Raw genomic sequence first — 21,785 nt, forward strand, 5'->3', positions numbered from 1 at the left:
GTCTGCCCCCTGAGTGTGTCCTTTATGGATCCGAGGAGCTGCAATCTGGATGGTCCCACTCTGACCACTGAGCACAGTGGCTCCTGGATCTCTAGGGAGGTGCTAATCTAGCCTCTGCCTGAGGTTATCCAGCAAAAGCCTCCCTGCAGGGCTTGGGCGGGGCGGGTCCCATGGGATCAACAGGGCAGGGCTAGCAGTTATGGCTGCCCTCAGAGGCCCTGCTTGTAGTGTCCCGGCAATCGCTGCAAACACCTCCTAGAGAAAGCTTCCCTCGAGTTCCGACCGATGCCAGACAGTCCCGCTTCTCCCGTATGAGTCTGGGTCCCCAGAGACTTGCCAGGAACTGGAGCTCAGAGCCTGAGACTCCCTCCCGATTGAAAAAGATAACCGTGCCCTCAGCCGCCAGCCTGCTCCATGTGCACGTCTGTACCTTAGTATTTTACTTCTGGACAGCACCTCCTCTGAGATTCGGTATGCTTTTCTCTTTCCTTCTAGTTGTAGAATTTCCACTCAGCCAGCCTTCCTAGGGTTCTGGATGATGTCTGTTCCGTCTTTTAGTTGTATTTTTGAAGTGGTTGTGCGAGGCAGCAAACTCCGGTGTTTACCTATGCTGCCATCTTAGTTTCTCTGGCAAATGCTCTATTACCGCCAGTCTGATGAGTGTTAAATATCTTAATGTTTTCATTTGATAACTCCTAGTAATATTCAGCATCTTTTCATTTGGCCATTCGAGTTTCTGCAAATGGCCTGAAACATTTGTTTTGTATATTTTCCAGTTGGGTTATTTTGTTTTGTTTAATATGAGAGCTCTTCATACATACTGACTACTAATACTATGTCACTTCTATGAATTAGAAATATATTCTCCTGAACAACCCAGCCATGTTTTTGACTGAGGGGATGGTATCTTCTGATGTACAAAAGTTTTACATTTCAATATAGTCAATTCAACATGTTTTTCTTTTTACATGTAGTTACTGTGTCTTACATGTAGTTACTACCCTACTTTAAAGTTATAAAGGTAAACCACACAGTTTCTTCAAAAAATTAAAAATAGAACTGTCATTTGAGCCAGTGATCCCATTTCTAGGAACATATCCTAATAATCCCAAAACACCAGCCAGAAAGAATGTATGCACCCCCATGTTCATAGCAGCATTATTTACAATAGCTAAGATCTGGAAACAGCCCAAGTGTCCGTCAGTAGATGAGTCCATCCCCATTTTTTGTGCTGGGAATTCATTGGACTTTTTCACCTTAGAAAATCATGCCATTCAGTTTTAGGGAACTTTATTTTTCTTTCATTTTTTAAATTAAATCTTTAGTGTTCAGATTATTACAGTTGCTCCGCTTTTTTCCCCCTATAGCTCCCCTGCACCCGGTTCCCACCCTCCCCTCTACCCTCATCTTCCCCACCCCCCACCACCACTGTCATCATCCATAGGTGTATGATTTTAGTCCAGTCTCTTCCCACACCCCTCACACCCCTTTCCCCCCAAGAATTATCAGTCCACTCCCTCTCTATGCCCCTGATTCTATTATATTCACCAGTTTATTCTGTTCATCAGATTTTTTATTCACTTGATTTTTAGATTCACTTGTTGATAGATATGTATTTGTTGTTCATAATTTTTATCTTTACCTTTTTCTTCTTCTTCCTCTTCTTAAAGAATACCTTTCAGCATTTCATATAATACTGGTTTGGTGGTGATGAACTCCTTTAGCTTTTTCTTATCTGTGAAGCTCTTTATCTGACCTTCAATTCTGAATGATAGCTTTGCTGGGTAAAGTAATTTTGGTTGTAGGTTCTTGGTATTCATCACTTTGAATATTTCTTGCCACTCCCTTCTGGCCTGCATAGTTTCTGTTGAGAAATCAGCTGACAATCATATGGGTACTCCCCTGTAGGTAACTAACTGTTTTTCTCTTGCTGCTTTTAAGATTCTCTCTTTGCCTTTTGCTCTTGGCATTTTAATTATGATGTGTCTTGGTGTGGTCCTCTTTGGATTCCTTTTGTTTAGGGTTCTCTGAGCTTCCTGGACTTGTAAGTCTATTTCTTTCACCAGGTAGGGGAAGTTTTCTGTCATTATTTCTTCAAATAGGTTTTCAATATCTTGCTCTCTCTCATTTTCTGGCACCCCCATAATTCGGATATTGGTTCACGTGAAGTTGTCCCAGAGGCTACTTACACTATCTTCATATTTTTGTATTCTTTTTTCTTTTCTGGTTGGGTGTTTTTTACTTCTTCGTATTTCAAATCTTTGACTTAATTCTTGCGATCCTCAGGTCTGCTGTTGGATCTCTGTATAATATTCTTTATTTCAATGAGTGTATGCTTAATTTCTAGTTGGTCCTTTTTCATATCCTCGAGGGTCTCACTAGATTTAATGAGGGTCTCACTAAATGTATCGGCGGTTTCTAGAAAATTCTTGAAAAACCTTATAACCGTGGTTTTGAACTCTATATCCAGTAGTTTGCTTTCCTCCATTTCTGTCATTTGTGACCTGTTTCTTTGTCTCCGCATTTTGGCTGCTTCCCTGTGTTGATAGAGTGGCTTTCTGTGCTAGGTGTCCTATAGGGCCAGTGGCTCAGCCTCCCCAATTACCTGAGGTGGACACTCTTGGTGCACCCCTTTGTGGGCTTTGTGCATAGTCTTGTTGTAGTTAAGCCTTGATTTTTGTAAGTATCACTGGGAGGAATTGACCTCCAGGCCAATTGGCTGTGAGAATCAGCTGTGTCTACGGTGGGAGAACTTATGTGTTGGAGACACCCTTGTGGGGCAAGACTTGCTTTAGTGCAGCTTTGGTGCTCACTGAGTCTGCCCCCTGAGTGTGTCCCTTATGGATCTGAGGAGTTGTAATCTGGATGGCCCCACTCTGACCACTGGGCACACTGGCTCTTGGATCTCTAAGGAGGTGCTAATTTAGCCTCTGCCTGAGGCTACCCAGCAGGAGCTATGGAGAGATCGGCAGATTCCTCTTCTTTGTTTGGGATTTGGAGGTACACAGATGAGCCCCTCCTGTGAAGCAATGCAAGCTGCTGTGGGGCCTTGGGCCTCCTTTTGGATGTTCTGGTTTCTCTGACCCAGCTGCAGTTTGTTAGGTAATTTTAGATTGCAAAGGGCCAGGCCATTCATATGCAAAAGCCTCTGCATACAACTTGGGTGGTGCGGGGTCTCACGGAATCAATAGGGCGGAGCACACAGCCAGGGCTGATCCTCAATCCTGCCCTAAGAGGCCCCGCGTCTGTGTCCCACGGTAATCGCTGGAAGCACCTCTGAGAGAAAGCCGCTCTCGAGTTCCGCCCGCTGTCAGACAGTCCAGTTTCTCCCCATATGAGTCTGGGTCCCCAGAGACTCGCCTGGAACTAGAGTACAGGGCCTTCTGGAGCTTGTGTCTCCCTCCCGATTGAAAAAGACAGCTGTGTCCTCAGTTGCCAGCCCTTTCTGCGCGCACCTCCGTACCTCTGCACTTTACTTCCGTACCTCCTCTGAGTCTCAGTGTGCTTTTCTCTTTCTTTTTCATTGTAGAATTTCCACTCAGCCAGCCTTCCTGTGGTTCAGGATGATGTCCGTTTTGTCTTTTAGTTGTATTTTTGATGTGGTTGTGTGAGGCAGCAATTTCCGGTGTTTACCTATGCCACCATCTTGGTTTCTCCAGCCTTTCTTTCATTTTTTTTTTCCATTTATGTTGGCTTATGTGATTTCTTACCTTTAAAATTATTTTTTGTCTCTTTAATCACTCTTTCTGTGGTGTCATTTTATTATTTTAGTATGGTTTTATTCAGATGTTATACAGGGCTTTTTGTAAGTCAAATAGCATTTCCCCTGTAAAGTTAACCATAGCAAATAATGTTCTTAAGAGTCTTTGAGGAGGACTGGTTATTACTTGAAATATGACAATTCCAACCCTTCATAATGACTGTGTGCTTTAAAGGCATTTGCTGTAGAACAGTTGAATTAAGTGCTTGCATGTTAAATGCCTGCCACCTAATAATTACCTCAAGGGAGAAATTTGTTTGGTTTAGTTTAAGCTTAATATAAAGAAAAAATAATTTATCATATTCGTTTTTTCCCCATCCCTATTTATTTATTTATTTATTTATTTATTTATTTATTTATTTATAATTCTTTATTGTTTAAAGTATTACATATGTCTCTTTTTTTTCCCCATTGACCTCTCCCCGGTCATTTCCGCCCCTTCCCCACCCAACACATGCCCTCAACCCCCTACTGTCTGTGTTCATGGGTTCTGCTTATATGCATGCATACAAGTCCTTTGGTTGATCTCTCACCTTCCCCCCTCTCCTGTCTTCCCTCTGAGGTTGGATGGTCTACTTGATGCTTTTATGTCTCTAGATCTAGTTTAGTTTATCAGTTTATTTTGTTCATTATATTCCACAAATGAGTGAGATTATATGATATTTATCTTTCTCTGACTGGCTTATTTTGCTTACCATTAATGCTCTCCAGGTGCGTCCATGCTGTTGCAAATGGTAAGAGTTCCTTCTCTTTTACAGCAGCATAGTATTCCATTGTGTAGGTGTACTACAGGTTTTTAATCCACTTATTTGTTCATGGGCATTTAGGCTGTTTCCAAATCTTAGCTATGGTGAATTGTGCTGGTATGAACATAGGGGTGCATATATCCTTTCTGATTGGTGTTTCTAGTTTCTTGGGATATATTCCTAGAAGTGGGATCACTGGGTCAAATGGGAGTTCCACTTTTAACTTTTTGAGGAAACGCCTTACTATTTTCCACAGTGGCTGCACCAGTTTGCACTCCCACCAACACGGCATGAGGCTTCTTTTTTCTTCACATCCTTGCCAGCACTTATTATTTGCTGATTTGTTGATGATAGCCATTCTGATAGGTGTGAGATAGTACCTCATTATCATTTTGATTTGCATTTCTCGGATGATTAGTGACTTTGAGCATGTTTTCATATGCCTCTTAGCCTTCTGTCCTCTTTCGAAAAGTGTCTATTTAGATCCTTTGCCCATTTTTTTATAGGATTGTTCATCTTCCTTCTGTTAAATTATATGAGTTCCCTATAAATTTTGGAGATTAGGCCCTCATTGGATATAACATTGGCAAATATGTTCTCCCATGTAGTGGACTTTTTGTTATTTTATTGATGGTTTCTTTTGCTGTACTCCCATTTGTTTATTTTCTCCTTAGTTTCCATTGTCCTTGGAGCTGTATCGGTAAAGATATTGCTACGACGTATGTCTGATATTTTCCTGCCTATGGATTCTTCTAAGAGTCTTATGGTTTCCAGTCTTACATTTAAGTCCTTTATCCATTTTGAGTTTATTTTTGTGTATGGTATAAGTTGGTGGTCTAGTTTCATTTTTTTTTGCATGTATCTGTCCAAATTTTCCAGCACCATTTTTTAAAGAGACTGTTTTGACTCCATTGTATGCTCTTGCCTCCTTTGTCAAATATTAATTGAGCATAATGGCTTGGGTTGATATCTGGGTTCTCTGTTTGGTTCCATTGGTCTATATGTCTGTTCTTGTGCCAGTACCAGGCAGTATTGAGAATAGTGGCTTTGTAATACAGCTTGATATCTGGTATTGTGACCCCTCCAACTTTGTTCTTCTTTCTCAGGATTGCTGCAGCTACTCAGGGTCTTTTTTTATTCCATATGAATTTTTGGAGAGTTGTTCTAGGTCTGTGAAATATGCTGTTGGTAATTTCATGGGAATTGCATTGAATCTATAGATTGCTTTGGGTAGTATGAACATTTTTTTTTTTTATTTCAGGAAAACATTTATTTCAATGGAGAGAGCAGACATTCTAGACTGTAAAACATTGTATAATCACACTAGTTCCACATTCGTAGATGACAGCAGTCAAAAGGCACTGAATAAATTAAGTGGTGTCATCTTTAGCCAGAATTCATTTCTTTTTTTTTTAAATTTTGTTTTATTGCTTAAAGTATTACAAAGAGTATTACATATGTCTCCTTCCCCACCCCCCCTTGACATCCCCCGAGCCTCCCCTATCCCCCAGTGTGTCCATTGGTTATGCTTATATGCATGCATCAGCAGATGAATGGATTAGAAAACTGTGGTACATCTACACAATGGAATACTATGCTGCTGTAAAAAAGAAGGAATTCTTACCATTTGCAACAGCATGGATGGAACTGGAGAACATTATGCTAAGTGAAATAAGCCAGTCAATGAAAGAAAAATACCACATGATCTCACTCATTTATGGATAATAAAGACCATTATAAACTGATGAACAAAAATAGGTACAGAGGGAGAGCAGCATCGAGCAGACTGTCAAACTACAATGGGAAGGCCAGGGAGGGCTGGGGCGCGGGTGGGAGAGGGTAAGAGATCAACCGTAGTATGGACATTTTAATGATGTTGATTCTACCAATTCATGAGCACAGTATATTCTTCCATTTGTTTATGTCTTCCACTATCTCTCTTTTCAACCGTTCTGTAATTTTCTGAGTACAGGTCTTTTACCTACTTAGTTAAGTTTATTCCTAGGTATCTTAATTTTTTTGTTGCAATGGTAAATGGGATTGCTTTTTTTTAGTTTCTCTTTCTGTGAGTTCATTGTTGGTGAATAAAAAAGCCCTAGCTTTCTGGGTGTTAATTTTATATCCTTCTACATTGCCAAATTTATTTATTAAGTCTAGTAGTTTTTTGATGGGGTCTTTAGGGTTTTCTATGTACAATATCATGTTATCTGTGAGTAATGTCAGTTTTACTTCTTCTTTTCCAATTTGGATGCCTTTTATTCCTTCTTCTTGTCTGATTACTATGGCTAGCACTTTCAGTACTATATCAAACAGAAGTGGTGAAAGTGGGCATCCCTGTCTTGTTCTTGTTCTTAGGAGAAATGGTTTTAGTTTTTGCCCATTGTGTATGATGTTGGCTGTAGGTTTGTCATATAAGGCTTTTATTATGTTGAGTTATGATCCCTCTATTCCCACTTTGCTGAGAGTTCTTATCAAGAAATGGTGTTGGATTTTGTCAAATGCTTTTTCTGCTTCAATTGATATGATTATGTGATTTTTGTCAAGTTTTTTATGTGATGGGTCATATTTATTGATTTGTGGATATTGTACCAGCCTTGCATCCCCAGAATTGAGTTTAATTGCTTCCCACCTAGATTTAAGAGTGATTTGTGTGTCAAAATCAAGCATATTGGTGGGTCGTCCTTTCTAAGTTTGTATGTAGATAGAGTTGGAATAAAATTCCATTTTCACTTGAAGCTTTTTTTTAACAGCATTTATTTCCTCTGCCAGTTATTTTATTTTATTGACTGTTAATTTATCAACTCCTCTTGGAAAAAAAAAAGGTGAGAGGAAAAAAGGCCATAGTATTATCACATTTATATATGTAGGTTCCCTAAACCATATGGTGATTTCTAATTAAAATACAAAAGATTCTTTGATGAGGCTAACTTCATAGTAACCGCAATGGTGGGCATCACAGAAGGAAAGAGTTTTCTTGAATTTTCGACAAGGATACTTTTGGAAAAAGCACTGTAGCTTATAATTGTTCTTATACTCTAAGTCTGATAAAGGTATTGATGTGTAGGTCTCGTTGGTATTTTGAAGCTAGTAATTTAATTCTGGATGTTTGATCCTCTCAGTCAGTGGCCTGACTTGATTTTTTTTTTTTTAAAGCAGCTTCAATATTTAATTTCACATGTACCCTCTCAGTAGAGATTTCAAAGGATACTTTGCTGGATGCTTGACTGCCTTGTCTATTTGCTCTTGTTTTACATGCAAGGGAGAGCCAGAAGCCTTTCTTTTCATTGTGTACACATAGTATTAATGGATTTACTCTGCCTGCATCGTCTCATTACTGGAAACAGCCAGAAGCACAGAAGTCTTTCAGTGTATGCAAATAAGGCAGAATCGTCTACCTGAGAGTTAATATTCTCTGCTTTTAAGTGTATTCTAAATCCAATGTTTGTATTTAGAACATAACATCCTGTTCTCTTCTTTTATGGGCAAAAAGCTAAGCAGGCTCAGGCAGCTGTTTGATGTTGGCTTCAAGTGTTATTAATTTCATATTCTATTATTCTTTTCACTGTAGCACAAGTGAAGCTGATGTGGAGGCTGTCATGGATAAGTTGTTTGATGAGCTGGCTCAGAAACAAAATGATTGTACGTAAGTTAATTTCTCTTGAAAGAGAATACATTTAGAACACAATGCCCAATCTCCACTGACCAATTAATAAGTTCCATTGCTGTATATGGGTTGATGCCACGCTCAAGTGGCAGTCATTGTATCAGCATTTTGTCTAATTTATGTGTTGAATCATGTGCTATTATTCATCAAGCTATGCATTTCCTATCTGTAAGAGATGAATTTTATAGTAATTATCCAGACAAGATTGAGTCTTTGTTCATGTTCCCATAGTAACTAGACCAAGGATTCTAAAAGTGCAAGGCAGAGAGCTGTGGCTGAATAAAGCCTGTGGAACCATTGCCGACTGCACATTTGAAGAGCTGTGTGAAAGAGTAAGTATCTAGACACGTCCAGACTCATTGGCCTTTTCACATGTTAAAATACTTCAGATTCTCCTCTCTGTCTGTTTCAGACTTTAAAATACTATCCACAGAGTCAGAATGGATTGAAAAGTCTCATTAAGGGAAATACTCATCTATATATGCCATGTTCTTTTTATAGATATTGGCACAAAATTTGCACTTGGACTCTAAAACAAAAATTAGAAATACAGAGAGAACTGTCAACTGTTGCTGGAAGCAAAACTAAAATCAGTTTTAGGAATATTTTATAAAAGTGAAACATAAGAGAGTATTATTATTATTATTGTTATGTTTTTATTGATTTCAGAGAGGAAGAGAGAGGGAAAGATCAATGATGAGAGAGAATCATTGATTGGCTGCCTTCTGCATACCTCCTACTGGGGATCAAGCCCAAAACCTGGGCATGTGCCCTGACTGAGAATCGAACCATGACCTCCTGGTTCATAGGTTGATGCTCAACCACTGAGCCATGCCAGTGGGACTACATTTGCCATTTTTAAACCAGTGAGATAAATCCAATCTACAACTGTCATTACAGAAATAAAGCACTTCAAAACCAATAAGGTTTAGGATCAAGTAGGATCATCTGACAAGGTGGCAATGTCTGTCTCTGTTAGTAAGTATGGACCCTTCACACTTCTACTGGGTCAGTCTTATCCGGGTCCTCGTAATCTAGTATCTCCAGAGAAAATTCTATTAAGGCTTCCATTTAAGTTTTGCATACTTTGCCAGAGAATGAACTTGAGAAATATCTTGTGTGTCCCAAAGACAAAGCTGCTGCTCCTTCACAAAAGGAACTTAGTGAGGAGAGGGGAAGGACAGACCTGTTGTATCCTGGGTAGTAAGGCAAGATGGTCTCTTGGGACAGATACTGAATAGATAAAAATTATCTATCTATCTATCTATCTATCTATCTATCTATCTATCTCTTTTAAAATGTTTTTATTGATTTCAGAGAGAGGAAGGGAGAGAGAGAGATAGAAACATCAATGATGAGAGAGAATTATTGCTGCCTCCCGAGTGCCCCCTACTAGGGATTGAGCCCATAACCCGGGCATGTGCCCTGACCCAGAATCAAACTGGGACCTCTTTGTTCATGGATCGAAGCTCAACCACTGAGCCACAGGGCTGGGCATTATATATATTTTTAAGGTGCTGATGACTTTAGGAGACTTAGTACCAGGAAAAGGCTGCTAACCAGGGACCAAAATCTTCAGCCTATGGTCTGGAGGTAGTAGAGAAGATTATTAATTGGGACTTTATCTTGAAAAGTGAAAACATTAAAATAAATCATTTTATCTTATTTGACAAAAATGTGGATTATAATAGCACTATGAACTAGATTCCTAGAATAGCAATGAGCAAATAACTTATTTCTGGCATAACTTTCTTGACAAAGTTTATGATTTGGTTGTTCAACTACATAGGAAATAATTTTTACAAAAATATTGCAGGAATTCATTAGTTTTTTAAAAACCTTTTAATTTGTGAATATTTCAATTACTTTCTTTTAAAGTTTTGTTGATTTGTTTTTCCTTGTTCAAGTTGACAAGCTCCTCCTTGATCAGTGGCTTTGCATGGATAGGTGTGCTCTTTACATACATTGTAATTGTGATGATTACTACATCAGACAAGCATTGACTGACTGACAAAAGATACCCATGTGAAGGGTGGGGTCAGGTACTGATACTAAGCTGTGAGAGATGTTTGAAGACAGGTTACATTTCTATGCAGTCAGTTCAATTGTGACTATTTTCTTGTTATGATAATCTTTTATTTCTTTGCAACTTTATAACTGTGGCAATTCAGATATTGAATACTTACATGAAGAGGACTCTTGAAATCATTCAGCTTCAGATGTAACCTGAACTCTTAATTAGTTATAATGGTCTTATGAGCCATGCTAAACAGTTGCCAAAAACCATTCAGTGAAGAAAAAAATCCAATTCAAAGTAAGGAAGTTGTCATCTGGTGTATTTGGGACAGTGCCAGCTTTGGGTCACCTATTCCAGCTTTCTGGAAGGCTCTTGAAGTCCCAGGCTCACCCAGCCACAGCTTCTGACACCATCATAAAAAAACCTTTGGTGAGAAATGGGTGGGTTGATAGTCGGTAACTATTATTTTTTCCCGATGGCCCCCTCCCAGGGAAAAATTATATATATATTAGGTAGAGACTTATTTGTTTGTGTTTTAATGGTAAAAGAAGGTACTGACTCTAAACCCTGGATGTATACCATAAATAGACTAGAAAGGCCTGGAACAGCCTTTCTTCTCCCATCTCTCTCCCTCCCTTCTCCAGTATGTTACTTCAGACCTGGAATCCTACAGGTTAACATGGAGCCTATTGGTAACTCAGGAGTTCGCTTTCTTTGCAAACCTGCAATTTAACACTGCCATGCTCAGAGAAGCAGTCCCAATTAGGAGACCCTATAATAACAAGAGCAAACATTGCCATCTATCAGGCATCCTTCTAAGTATTTTTTATATATTAACTCACTCTATACTTAAAATAGGTAGGCACTATTGTCCCCATTTCATAGGTGGAGAAATTGAGGCACTGAGCTCTTAAGTTGCCGGGAGCCGGTCCATCCTTGCTGTTTCAAAGGACCTGGCATATATGGCATACTGTTCTTAATATGTTTTCTCACCTTCTTGGCACTATGTGTTTTAACTAAGGTCTCTGAGAAAGGTTGTTTCCCCAGGTAGGGATTTTCCCCTGAAGTTAGGGAGGGAATAAAACCTCTTAACTAAGTGCCTGGCGGGTAATTAATCACTTTAACTATGAACAATCATGCTTAAGCTACATAATCTTTACTCCCTGGAATGGAGATAAGAAACGCCCTAACCTTTGGAATAGAGATTGATAGGATTGGAATCAACTGGTATAAATACAGTTGTAACAAGACAACAGCAGACAGAACTTAGAACACAGAACTTAGAGGACAGGACTTAGAAGACAGAACTTAGGACACAGAACTTAGAAGACAGAACCTACACAGAACCTACAGACAGAAGAACTTCGCTGGAGAGAACATGGCAAAAGATCCTGGACTGAACCTGACTACAGAAATTGGCAAGAGAACCTGACTAGAACCTGGTGACTGAACCTGGCTGGAGAACCTGGACAGAACCTAGCTGGAGAACCTAGCGAGGGAACATGGCTACAGAACCTGGCTGGAGATCCGAAGCAGAACCTCTCTGGAGATCCAGACCAGAACTTGGCTGGAGATCCTGGCTGGAGATCCTGGCTAGGCTGCTGATCAACTGAACACTGTCTCCGTGTCCTTCCTTCCTCGCCGACTCCGTCTACACCTTTGGGGACCCCTGGACCTGCTGGGGTTGGACCCCGGCATTAAGTTACTTTCCCAAGATCACACAGCTAGTAAGTGGCAGAGCCAGGGCTTTAAACTTCTCTGTAGTTAGGGAATAAGATTCTTCGCTCTTAATTACTACACTATATCTGAAAATGTTCTGGACAAGTTTCATCAAATTACATTAATATAATTCCGGTTCTACCATGAAATACAATCAGGTACTCTGTGAATTCACACATTTGAATAAGCTTTGAGCCTCTTAGGCAGCATGAAGCTGGGGGTGGAATAGAGATCCTCCAGTCTGACACCCCCAGGTGAACTGAGAACCTTAGTGCAGAACTGCCCAACTCATGTGCCTTGGCATACCCACTGGGAGTGGGCACAGCTACCACCCCTACGACCTCCGGAAGGCTATATGGGGCCTATAGCTCCAAGCTAGGGACCTCAAGCCTTAGGCAGCCTCATTCCTTTACTCCTTAATAAAAATATCATTTTCTCCCCCTGCCATGATATGAAAAAGGTTGGGAGCCCTTTTCAGAGAACTGTGGGAGGGTAAAGGTGGGTATTTTGGTGGTCTCTGTTCCCTGTCTCCCCCTCCTTATCAGAGCAGTGGTGAAAGGAAAATGAAGCAGATTCATCTGTGAGGATATGATATGGACTTCCAGGTGTCCGTTCCTCACCTCAACTTAATTGGAGGGTGGCGGAGATGTCAGAAATATGGTCACTTAAGTCAGCAGCTCTCAAAATGTGGTTCTTAGGAGTCCTTGTGGTCAACGCGCTCTATAATAATGCTAGGACACTGTTTGCTTTTTCACTTGGTGACATTTGCAGTTATGGTACAAAAGCAATGGTGGGTAAAATTGCTGGAGCCTTAGCTGAATCAAGGCAGTGGCACTAAACTATATTGTATTCTTCATTGCCCATGTAATTATTAAAAAATAAAATTCAGTTTTATTTAAGAACTAGAGGCCTGTTGCACGAAAAGATTCATGCAATAGGCCTTCCCTTCCCCTGGCTGCCGGCACTGGTTTTCCTCCGGCACCCGGGACCCAGGCCTTCGCTCCAGCTGGAGCCGCCTTCAGTCTTCGCTGCTCTGGCCAGAGCCGCCTTCAAGCCTTCGCTCCGCTGCTTCGCACCTACGTATGCAAATTAACCGCCATCTTTGTTGGTGGTTAATTTGCATATCTCGTTGATTAGCCAATAGGAGGCATAGTGAAGGTACGGTCAATTACCATGTTTGTCTATTATTAGATAGGATGTCATTGCAGAAGCAATAAAAATGATTACTTTGTTAAATAGCACCTCTTAAGAACATGAACTTTTAATATTCTTCATGATGCAGGCAGGACACATGAAGCACTTATGTATACCAAGTACAGTTGTTGTCCTGAGGAAAAGCACCTTGTAATTGTTTGAATCACTAGCTGAACTAGCCGCTTTTTTCATAGGATGCCATTTTTACCTGAAAAAAATGAGGGACAAACTATGGCTATTCAGGCTTGGAAGATAGTTGCTCACAGTGTTTGACAGACATTTTCTTGAAAATGAATGAAGTAAGACTATCACTTTAAGAAAAATAACTAAGAGTAGTTACTGCCAGTGATAACATTTGAGCAAACAAGTGAAAATTAGAATTTTGGAAGACTTGTTGCCACCACCATGAACTTGACAGCTTCCCACTTTTATACATTTTTTTCCTGAAGAGATTGATGGTGATATTAACAAATGCAAAATTTTGACATTGTATAATTGAATATGTCAACATTTGGAAGATCTCACTGTAGCAATATTTTCTAACAACCATTGCATACTTTTACAAAATCATGCATGACAAAAGATCCATTTAAAGTGCAAGAAGGGCTCATGGATTTTAATATAACAATTTTAAAAATACACTGATATTATTTCAGATTGTACATTGCAATTAACATTTTAAAAACTTGTCAAGTTTTAAACAATTTTAAAATAGACTATTTTTTAGAACAGTTTTAGTTTTACAGAAAACTTGAGAAAATAGAGAATTTCCATATTCTCCCAAATTCAGTTTCTTATTATTGATATCTAACATTATTATGGTACACTTGTTACAATTAATGAGCCAATATTGATATATTACCATTAATTAGTCTTTTTTTAAAATATATTTTTTATTGCTTTCAGAGAGGAGGGGAGAGGGAGAGAGAAAGAGAAAAACATCAATGATGAGAGAGAATCATTGATCGGCTGCCTTTTGCACATTCCCTACTGGGCTTGAGCCCACAACCTGGGCATGTGCCCTTGACTGGAATCGAAGCTGAGATCCTACAGTCTGCAGACCGACGCTCTATCCACTGAGCCAAACCAGCTAGTCTTTATCTCATTCAGATTTCCTTAGTTTTTACCTAATGTCCTTTTTCTGCTCCAGGGTACCACACTACTTTTAGTTGTCATGTCTCCTTAGGTTCCTTTTGGCTGTGACAGTTTGTCAGACTTTCCTTGTTTATGATGGCCTTGACAATTTGGAGGAGCACTAGTCAGTTACTTTGTAAAATGTCCTTCAATTGGGATTTGTCTCATGTTTTTCTCTTGATTAAACGGAAATTATGGGCTTTGTGCGGCAGATCATAGAGGTCAAGTGCTTTTTTCAAACTTCAGGTCAAGGGCACATACTGTCAGTATTACTTATCACTGTTGATGTTAACCTTGATCACGCTTGTCTGAGGTTGAGTTTGTCTGGTTTCTCTACCATGAAGTTACTCTTTTCTCCTTCTTTCCAGAGTGTGCTCTTTGGAAGGAAGTTCTTATTGAGTTTTCATGTAGCATCAAAGAAGAATATCCACAATTATCTGATAAAGCTATTAAAATGCTTTTCCCTGTCCCAACTGTATATCTGTGTGGGTCAGATTTTCTTATATATTCCAACCAAAACCACATATCACAATAGATTGAATGTAGAAGCAGATATGAGAATCCTGCTCTCTCCTATTGAGCCAGACTTTCATGTGATTCGAAAAAAAAATGTAGAACAATGTTATGCTAGTCTTCTTACTAAATTATTTTCATTTTGGAAAATATAATTATTTTCATTAAAATATTATTTATGTTAACTTGATGGGGTGCATGTAATACTTATATCATTCTTATTTTAAATAAATTAATAAATATTTTTTTAAATTTTAGTTTTAATTTTTAATACAGTAAATACAATGATAGATAACCTGTATAAACACAAAGCTCTTTGGGCTCCTCAATAAGAGTGTAAAGGAATCCTGAACCAAAAATTTTGAGAATCACTTACTTTAGGGTTAACTTCTGTGGATCAAAATGAAAGGCTCCTATTCAGAGAAAGCAAGCAAAACCAGAATTCTAAAGGCTTAATGAGTAAACTGACTATACCTAAAATTTCCTTCTTGAGAAATGTAATTTTTACACCTGCAGAAAATTGTTTTCTCAATTGATAACTGTGCTCATAAGTAACTGTTTTGCAGGAGTAGTTTGTTATTTGTGTCATAAAAATAATGACAGGTGTCCAGGTGTGTTTGTAAAAAGTCTGAGCAGAAAAATATATCATTGATGCATATGCATGGGTATACACATTGTTCACTCTCAACTTGTTCATTAGCTTTCTTTTTTGGTTCTTAGTATCCAAGAAAAGAAGTACATCAGATGCATGTTTTGGCCTTTATCTGTTTATTAATCTTGATTATATCATATTAGTTTATATATTTTTAGACTTAAACTTTACTGAACCATACCTTTTGGGGAGTTCAGAGATATTTCTCTTCCTTTCTCTATTTTATGCTTTATTTCATTTCATGTATTCCAAATGAAACCACTTGTTGGAAACTACTTGTGGTTTATGCCCTGTGCTTGGTACATTCTCAATAAATACTAAAGGATGAATTAGCTTTTATCTCTGCTATTTGGCCAAGAGTCAAGTCTGCTGGTGTTTGGGTGCCAGCAGTGGTGATTAGCATCAGGGAATAAGGGCGTTAATCACCAGAGCTGAGGCAGGCAGCCAGCCTGGCTAAAGCATAGGGGACAGGTAGAGCAGAAGTGAGATTGAACAGAGTTTAGTAGAGAATGGATCAGATTCTTGCAGGGAGGAATGTGAATCCAGTGTCAAAAATTAGCCCTAAAGATAATGAGCAACATAAACTGATGAACAAAAATAGATCCAGAGACAGAGAAGCATTGAACAGACTGTCAAACCTAAGAGGAAAGGCAGGGGAAGTTGATGGGGGGAGGTAAAGAGATCAACCAAAAGACTTGTATGCATGCATATAAGCATATAACCAATGGACACGGATACTGGGGGTGGGTGGGGCATGTGCTGGGGGGTGGGAGAGGAGGGGTCAATGGGGGAAAAAGGAGACATATGTAATATTTTAAACAACAACAACAAAAAAAGAAAAAGAAAAAAGAGCCCTAAGTCTTTTTGTCCTTTGGCTTTTCCTGCCTATATTCCTACTCAACCCCTCAGATAAAGAGGCATAGTCTTAATCTTGAAAGGCACCTTAAGGCATCTATCCATTCAACCAATCCTAATCCTTTTACAAACTGTTGTCCTCCAATTGTTCCATAATGCCATTTGGGAGGATGCCATTGAATGTGGGAGAAGGAACATAGGATACATGCAGTTAGGTGAAAATTTCAGCATACAGCCCTGGTCAGAGTGGCTCAGTTGGTTGGAGCATCCTCCTGTACACTGAAAGGTTTCGGGTTCCATTCCCAGTCAGGGTGTGTACTGGAGGCAACAGATTGATATTTCTCTCTCACATCGATGTTTCTCTCTCTCTCTCTCTTCCCCCTCCTCCTTTCCCTCTCTCTAAAATCAATGGGCATGTCCTTGGGTGAGGATTAAGGGAAAAAATTAAAGTAAATAAATAAATAAAATTTCAACATACATACTTTGACCTAGATTGTTTCACATAGGCCCTCAGTATTATAAGAAAGATTTTTGGGATAAAATCTCATAATTGACCTACACCATAACTTGATTTAAAAATGTAAGATGTATACTAGTAATTTTTCACCTGAATTTATTTAATTATTCTGAAATTTTGTAAATAAAAGAAAAATAGAATTCTCTGCAAGGTTGGAGGTTTGACTGGAGGATCAGTTTTTACTAATTGTTGATGATTTGTATCCTCCAAGAAAATAGCTTTATGTTGGGTTAAAAGTTGATGTGTTTTGTGTCTTACTATTTTAAAGGGAAAAGAAAGGGACTTAGAGAAATGTCCATAAAAGAGGAACTAGATTAGAAATTTGAAAAGTGTAGTCACTTAGAATAAATGTGGTGATTTCCATGAGGAAAAGGAAAGTGAAGAAGAATCAAAAGGGATGGAGAAAAACTGGGTTCAGAGAACACCTTCCTACTCCCTTCACATGGGAAATTCTCTGTTCCAGGACACATTGTGAGGCTGAGCAGCCTTGCTCAGCTTCTGTTCCCAAACTAGGGCAGAGCAGCACCTTAGGTGATGCAGGGGTGGCTACAGATTTTAAACTGCAGCTGTGGCCTTCTCAGCCTCAGCTGCATGGGGCTTCTCGGAAGGAGAGAACTTGCTTTCACTTTCTGTGAATCTATATATATAAAAAGCCAGCAACCAGAACGCTGGAACAATTGGAATGACCAGAACAACCAGTCGCTGTGACGCCCACTGCGCTAGCCAACCAGCCTGATCAGGGGTTGGTCTGGTCAGCCAACCTCCCGTGTCCCCTCCCCCCACCAGCCCAGCCCCGATCGGCCCCCATCGGGGCAGGCCAGCCAGACCCCACCCGTGCACAAATTCGTTCATTGGGCCAGTAGTATATTTATATTGTGCTGCTAACTGCAATGGTTTAAAATGTGTCTGGTCCCTGTCATGGGGGAGAGAGTGCCTAGGGATTCCCAGAGGATCTCAAGAGAAGAACAAGTATGCTAAGAAGTGTGCACCTTCAATATGTGTTGTAGGAGGGAAGTTATTTTGTGGATCAGATCTAGCAGTAGAAGGAGATTCCTCCTGTTCCTTTTAGGATCGCTTCTCTAAGAAACTCCTCCTATTCCTTTTAGGGTCACTTCTCTAAGAAATTCCTCCTATTCCTTTTAGGATCAAATCTCTAAGAAAGTATGACAAAGTAATATTTAATATTTGTTTCAGTGTTTGGGAGGAATGTGTCATTTACCTGCCCAGACAATGATTAAAAAGTATGAATTAAATTTTTTTTAAAATATATTTTATTGATTTTTTACAGAGAGGAAGGGAGAGAGATAGAGAGTCAGAAACATCGACGAGAGAGAAACATCGATCAGCTGCCTCCCGCACACCCTCACTGGGGATGTGCCCGCAACCAAGGCACACGCCCCCGACCGGAACCGAACCTGGGACCCTTCAGTCCGCAGGCCGACGCTCTATCCACTGAGCCAAACCAGTTTCGGCTGAATTAAATTTTTAACATTAAAGTGGTCATTAGCTTTTTAAAATTATAATTTGTTTTTAATTTTAAAGTAAATTATTTCACTTGGGTTTAACAAGAAATGTATCACAATTCTAAGTAATAATTAGGAATAGTTCTCTAAACAGAAGACCTATGTGATGAAATGCTTGGTAAAGTTGAGAGAATCTAGGCCAACCAATTGATAGTGACTATAAAAACTTTACAGCTACTTGTTTGACTTTTAAAAAATAATAGCTTTAACGCTGCTGGCTTTTCTAATGCTTGCCTACCAACTGTCTCTCTCTTTCTCTCTCTTTCTCTCTCTCACTCTCTCTCTCTCTCTTTCTCTCTCCACCCCCCCTTCTTTTTTTAAACAGAAAAATTTTTTTTATCAACTAATTCTGTGATTTGTAATTTTCAAAATTTTCAGTTTCCACCACAAAGTGCATGATTTGATATACTTCATAGTATCTCCCCCTTAAATTAGATAGTTGACTTGTCTACGGCCATACCACCCAGAACACGCCCGATCTCGTCTGATCTCGGAAGCTAAGCAGGGTCGGGCCTGGTTAGTACTTGGATAGGAGATAGTTGACTCAAATTTAGTAATTTAGTATATTGCTAGTTAGAATATTTAATAAGCTGTATCCCATTAGATATATTACTAGGTTCAGATATGTTTTTAAAGAACAAGTTTGAGAATTGTTAGAATATACTATTTTTATTTCTTAAAATAGCTTGGTGAAGGTTTTATTGAGGCAGGCAAAATATTTTGAGAAAAAACTAGAAATGAACTATGACATCAAGAAATTATAAAATTTCCATGTGTTTTAGGATCAAATATTACTGAACTCTTTTATTTTTTATTATTAATAAAGAAACATGTTATATAATATTTCCCTCCAAGATTGTTGCATTGATTTTAGTGGTCAACAACTACTCCTTTAGTGCTTTCATGTCTGTGTGCCACTACATTGTAAGGAATATAAAGGAAGTGCAAGAACTTTCTTACAAAGAATGTACACTTTATAAGGGAAATAACATGAACCAACTCCCAGACAGTGCAGTAGAGTGGAAAGATTGGAGATTAAATTCCAAACTTTACTCAGATACTATGTTGCTGAGTGGCCTTAGGCAGGTCACTTAACTTCTCGGGGTCTAAGTACTTCATCTCTAAAATGCCTGGTGTTATTGGCTCATTGCTGTCATTCCTTTTGGCTGTAACAGTGTGTTTTAAAGAGCTATGCTCACTGGTTAAGTACATATAATAAGTGCATCAGAAATTACATGTAAGGATAATAAGAATTGGGAAGATTCTGAGGAAACCTGAGATTTAAGGAGGAAACCAATCTTGACATTGAAAGGTAAGTAGAATTTAGATGAGCAGGTAAAAGTATTTCAGCCACCAAAAAAAACCAAGATGACAGCATAGGTAAACACCGGAAATTGCTGCCTCGCACAACCACTTAAAAAATACAACTAAAAGACAAAACGGACATCATCCAGCACCATAGGAAGGCTGGCTGAGTGGAAATTCTACAACTAGAAGGAAAGAGAAAAGCACACTGAGACTCAGAGGAGGTGTGGAAGTAAAGTGCAGAGGTATGGAGGCACACGTGGAAAGGACTGGCAACTGAGGACACAGTTGTCTTTTTCAATCGGGAGGGAGTCTCTAGCTCCCGACTGCTCTGAACTTCAGTTCCGGGCGAGTCTGGGGACCCAGACTCATATGGGGAGAAACTGGACTGTCTGACAGCGGGCGGAACTCGAGAGCGGCTTTCTCTCAGAGGTGCTTGCAGCGATTACCGGGACACTGATACGCGAGGCCTCTTAGGGTAGGACTGAGGAGTAGCTATAGCTGTTTGCTTCACCCTGTTGATTTCCTGAGACCCCGCCCCACCCATGCTGTGCACAGAGGCTTTTGCATATGAATGGCCTGGCCCTTTGCAATCTGAAAATTTCCTAACAAACTGCAGCTGGGTCAGAGAGACCCAGAACATCCAAAAGGAGGCCCAAGGCCCCACGGCAGCTTGCATTGCTTCATAGCTGGGCCTCATCTGGGCACCTCCAAACCCCAAACAAAGAGGAGGAATCTGCAGATCTCTCCATAGCTCCTGCTGGGTAGCCTCAGGCAGAGGCTAAATTAGCACCTCCTTAGAGATCCAAGAGCCAGTGTACCCAGTGGTCAGAGTGGGACCATCCAGATTACAACTCCTCAGATCCATAAGGGACACACTCAGGGGGCAGACTCAGTGAGTACCAAAGCCCCACTGAAGCAAGTCTTGCCCCAGAAGGGTGTCTCCAGCACAGAAGTTCTCCCACCATAGACACAGCTGATTCTCACAGCCAATTGGCCTGGAGGTCAATTCCTCCCAGTGATACCTACAAAAATCAAGAGTTAATTACAACAAGACTGTGCACAAAGCCCACAAAGGGGTGCACCAAGAGTGTCCACCTCAGGTAATTGGGGAGGCTGAGCCACTGGGCCCTATAGGACACCTAGCACAGAAAGCCACTCTATCAACACAGGGAAGCAGCCAAAATGCGGAGACAAAGAAACAGGTCACAAGTGACAGAAATGGAGGAAAGCAAACTACTGGATATAGAGTTCAAAACCACGGTTATAAGGTTTTTCAAGAATTTTCTAGAAACTGCCGATAAATTTAGTGAGTCCCTCAAGAAATCTAGTGAGACCCTCGAGGATATGAAAAAGGACCAACTAGAAATTAAGCATACACTGACTGAAATAAAGACTATTATACAGAGTTCCAACAGCAGACTAGAGGGTTGCAAGAATCAAGTCAAAGATTTGAAATACGAAGAAGTAGAAAACACCCAACCAGAAAAGCAAAAAGAAAAAAGAACCCAAAAATATGAAGACAGTGTAAGGAGCCACTGGGACAACTTCAAGCGAACCAACATCCGAATTATGGGGGTGCCAGAAGATGAGAGAGAGCAAGATATTGAAAACCTATTTGAAGAAATAATGACAGAAAACTTCCCCTACCTGGTGAAAGAAATAGACTTACAAGTCCAGGAAGAGCAGATATCCCCAAACAAAAGGAATCCAAAGGGGACCACACCAAGACACATCATAATTAAAATGCCAAGAGCAAAAGACAAAGAGAGAATCCTAAAAGCAGCCAGAGAAAAACAATCAGTTACCTACAAGGGAGTACCCATACGACTGTCAGCTGATTTCTCAACAGAAACTTTGCAGGCCAGAAGGGAGTGGCAAGAAATATTCAAAGTGATGAATACCAAGAACCTACAACCAAGATTACTTTACCCAGTAAAGCTATCATTCAGAATTGAAGGTCAGATAAAGAGCTTCACAGATAAGAAAAAGCTAAAGGAGTTCATCACCACCAAACCAGTTTTATATGAAATGCTGAAAGGTATCCTTTAAGATGAGGAAGAAGAAGAAAAAGGTAAAGATACTAATTATGAACAACAAATACACATCTATCAACAAGTGAATCTGAAAATCAAGTGAGTAAAAAACCTGATGAACAGAATAAACTGGTGATTATAATAGAATCA

At 39.7% G+C, this 21,785-nt stretch overlaps 1 protein-coding gene across 5 annotated transcripts in view; it reads left to right on the forward strand.

Annotated features, from left to right (window-relative positions):
* The window catches only part of AFG1L (AFG1 like ATPase), a 163,895-nt gene that overhangs the window by 109,121 nt on the left and 32,989 nt on the right, over positions 1 to 21,785 (forward strand). For all 5 annotated transcript variants that reach the window (XM_081093851.1, XM_081093852.1, XM_081093854.1 and 2 more), the window contains 2 exons: positions 8,075 to 8,145; positions 8,402 to 8,502. In XM_081093851.1, coding sequence (XP_080949977.1) covers positions 8,075 to 8,145; positions 8,402 to 8,502 — 172 coding nt within the window. The remainder of the gene's footprint in view (positions 1 to 8,074; positions 8,146 to 8,401; positions 8,503 to 21,785) is intronic.

This window comes from Myotis nattereri (assembly GCF_964212035.1).
Source record: "Myotis nattereri genome assembly, chromosome: 6".
NCBI classification, from domain to species: Eukaryota; Metazoa; Chordata; class Mammalia; order Chiroptera; family Vespertilionidae; genus Myotis; species Myotis nattereri.